The 3,642-nt window shown below is 40.0% G+C and overlaps 1 protein-coding gene across 1 annotated transcript in view; it reads right to left on the reverse strand.

Annotated features, from left to right (window-relative positions):
* CIDEB (cell death inducing DFFA like effector b) overlaps positions 1-706 on the reverse strand; it is a gene marked incomplete at its 3' end in the record, with an annotated part of 2,300 nt that extends 1,594 nt beyond the window's left edge. Inside the window, 2 exon segments of the mRNA XM_072399227.1 lie at positions 389-533; positions 664-706. Coding sequence (XP_072255328.1) covers positions 389-533; positions 664-704 — 186 coding nt within the window.
* Between the last annotated feature and the right edge of the window lie 2,936 nt (positions 707-3,642).

Consider the following 3,642-nt stretch of genomic DNA (forward strand, 5'->3'; position numbering starts at 1 on the left):
CCAGGTAACCCTCAGTTCATTATTGTGCCCAGGTAACCCTCAGTTCAGTGTTGTGTTTAGGTAAACCTTGTTTATTTTATGTCCCAAGGTAAACCATGGCCTTACAGGGACATCAAACAATCAGAGATTTAGTGTTAGCAGGTCCAGCTAAACACTGCTAGTGTTGGCAGGAGGTGGATTCAGGCCGTACTGACTATATACACTGTCATTCCACTTACAAAAGCAGACAACTATTATTACTCAAGCAATAAAGTGACAAGATAGCAAGCTGGTATTAAAAACAGCTCTAACTAGTGAATTCCCATAGAAATAGGAATAACATTCAAGTCCAGGAGGCTTTTCCAATGGAAAAGTCAATTATAAAATCATTAACTATAGTGTTTTGTACCTTTGCTAAAAGCTCTCGAAGAGTCCCAGCGGTGACTCCTTTACGCACGCTGCGATCATGGCTACAAACACGAAAAGGTCTCTGAGGTGGTGCCGATGCTGTTTTCACCCTTTGTGATATCTCTGACCCTACAGAAGATACAGACCTGTAAAAGAACAGACAAAACAACATACTGATGGTTATTACAAAGTATTATAGGGTTCATTACCAGCCAATCTCACCCTAAATAATAATATCATTTTGGTTTCAAATTGTAAAAGCTGAAAATCACATACTTGATTAAAGCCGATGGACCCAGATTAGAAATAAAATCCATGTCTTTCTGAGGATCAGGCTGGGCATTGCAACACTAAAACAGGAGCCAGGTTTGATGTCAGAGCCATTACTCATATTCATTAATATAGATTCCAGATATATTGAAGAAAGCACCAAGGTGTCATGACAGTCCTCCAGGCTTTTTTTGTTTATTACTTTTTCAGCCTGTGTTTCCTTAATGAAAATGTATATTATGTTTGTTTTAATATTGTTTTTAACATCTGAGTTTTCTTTTTAGTTTAATTTACAAAGCATACATTAAAGAATGTATACACTTATAATATGTAATATTGAGCTGCTCCTATTTGCTTCTATTTTTATATTGTCTATAAAATGCATTTTGTTACATGTGTTTAGTCAGTGTAAATAAACTGTTTATCTTGCTATCTGCTACCTGCCAACAGCTATCCTGTTGAAATCTTGTGAGCTGATAATGTCATGGGCTCTCTGTTTGTGCCGCACTCTAATCAGGTAAAAGGTAAATTGGTAGCAGTGTTTCCAGTTTACCTTTGTAAACTACAGAATATCTTCTCCCTATAAGGAGAGAGGGGGTGTACTGAAATTCTGCTTTAGGATAACAATGCTGTAGCTTTTTATTTAAAGTGAGTCTAAAAAACTTTTTTAAAAAAAGAGGGAGAGAACAAATGCAAACACCACATCTGCATTGATTGTTACAAAGCAATACAATAAAATGAGTCAAAGGAGCTACTCTTTTCCTCTCTTAGGCTATGTACACATGTGCAATAATTCTTGTTGGAAACAAACGATTAACAACCGATCGTCCAATAATCATTACCAAAAAAAGTGAACAACGACTGGCCAACAATGACGATGAACGAGGAATGTCGCTGAAAACGAACAGCCATCCCGGCAGATCTAATTGGGCAACGATCACACGTTGTCTATTCAGTGCTAGTGGATGTTTCTGCGGTACACTTTCTCTGGTACAAGTCACTTCCTGCATCGTTCAAACGGTTGTATCTAGTGCGTGTACATTATTGGTGGTATATATTTGAAATAATCGTGAATATTCGTTAATCGCTCATTAATCGTTTGCACAATATTGCATGAGTGTACCTAGCCTTAGGATAAAAATGTCAGACAAACGTGACAAACGTCACTGTCCTGGCAGATACATGGACAATTAACATTAAGTGGAGAGAGGGTGCTGCTCCGTTGTTCTCACCCTCCCCTCTTCATAGAGCAAAATGGCGCTATATGTACAGCGCTCATTCATGCATCGTGCAGTCTTTTGTCATTGAAAAGAATCCTTTCCAACTACAATTATTGCACGTGTGTACCCAGCCTTACTACCTAGTATGATAAACTCTGTAAAAAATGTAATAAGACCAATAACACCTCAATCTAGTTTTGCATACTTCACCTATAGAGGAAGCCCTGATCTGCTTTAGGAGGCTAGTAGCACCATCTCAGCTCCTTTAGGTGTGCAAAGTAAGGTGTCTGGTAAGGACTGATTTAGGACCAGGAGGTACCCACTATGATTAGGCTGGGCCAAGGGCAAGCAGGCCTAAACTTCAAGGCTAAATCACAGAGTGATAGAAGGGTATGCATGGGTATTCAGTATTCGCCAGCCAGGGATGGTATCTAAGGGTTAGGAGCAGGAACAAGTCCAGAGATGGATACAAAATTCATCATACAAGAGTATCATACAGTCAGGCAGATATCTGAGGGTTAGGAGCATAGAGGATAAAGAGCCAGACAAGATATAGTCCAATTGGCAGTCAGCAGTAGTCAGGCTAAAGCAAGGTCAGAAACAGATGAGAATTTACCATGGGTAGTCTGCAAAGTGAAGAGTTTTATTTGTCCGCTAGCTAATCAGGGACTGAAGAATAGGCCCTAAATAGGACCCTGAGGTAGCACATTGGCCATAGGGTCACCACTTTGAGAGTGCCAATCCATATAGGAAAGATGGGTTTTAGGGCTCCTAGAAATGTGTGGAAACGGGATGAGGAAGAGCGTTCAAGAGTATAGGAGCAGCCCTAGAAAAGTCTTGGAGCTGTGCAGGAGGAGGTTATAAGTAGGGAAGTCATTACCAGGTCATTGGAGGAGTGAAGAGAGTGGCTCTTGGTCATTGTAGCAGTAAGAAGAGGGAAATATTTTTCTACCAGGTCAAAGAGAAATGGCACCAGAACTGTGTAGGGATTTGAAGGCAAAGCACATGACCTTGAATCTGATTCTGAGGTGAAGTAGAAGCCAATGAAGAGAACTACAAAGAGATGCCGCAGAAAAGGAGTGGTGGGAAGGATGGATGAGCCTGGCGCCGCAGCATTCATATTGGAATAAAGCGATCAGGGCTGTTGGCCCTGAAGGCCTCTGTTGTCTGACTAGGCTGGAAGGATAGTATCCTTCTACCAGGACCAGTACTTTGGCCTAATTCTCACCCTGCTTTTGAGGTGTTCATAATGCTTTTGGAACAGCTCACTATCGCCAATTGTATTGGATTTTGAATGAGTTGGACTGACTAATGTGATAGCTCTGCTATCATTGAGCTCTCTCCTATGTGTGTACAACTTTTATAATAAAACTTCAAAAAGTTCTCTAAGCCTGTGTGAGTTTGTTGAGTCACATCACCAGTTAAGAAACTTAAAGTGGCCTTTTCCTTTTTCCCAATTCTTTGTGTTTGTAGAAACTGTCATATGTCCATACATATAGTATGGATGGAAACAGCAATTGTACTTCAACTAAATCACTTTCATCATCTGATGGTGGTTATTGTAATGATTCTTTCTGTTTAAAGCCTGAACTTTTTTCTCATGTTTTACTTTCACAGAGGAAATGATGGGCACCTCCCTACTTTTTATTTTATAGCTGTAACTTATAGCATGAAGTGAGGGGGTTTTTGCTCAGATTGTAAGTATGTGTGGGAGATTAGCACCAAACACACTCGCTGCAGAGAGATATTTCAAATTTTAGAGCAC

This window comes from Pyxicephalus adspersus, chromosome 1 (assembly GCF_032062135.1).
Source record: "Pyxicephalus adspersus chromosome 1, UCB_Pads_2.0, whole genome shotgun sequence".
NCBI classification, from domain to species: domain Eukaryota; kingdom Metazoa; phylum Chordata; class Amphibia; order Anura; family Pyxicephalidae; genus Pyxicephalus; species Pyxicephalus adspersus.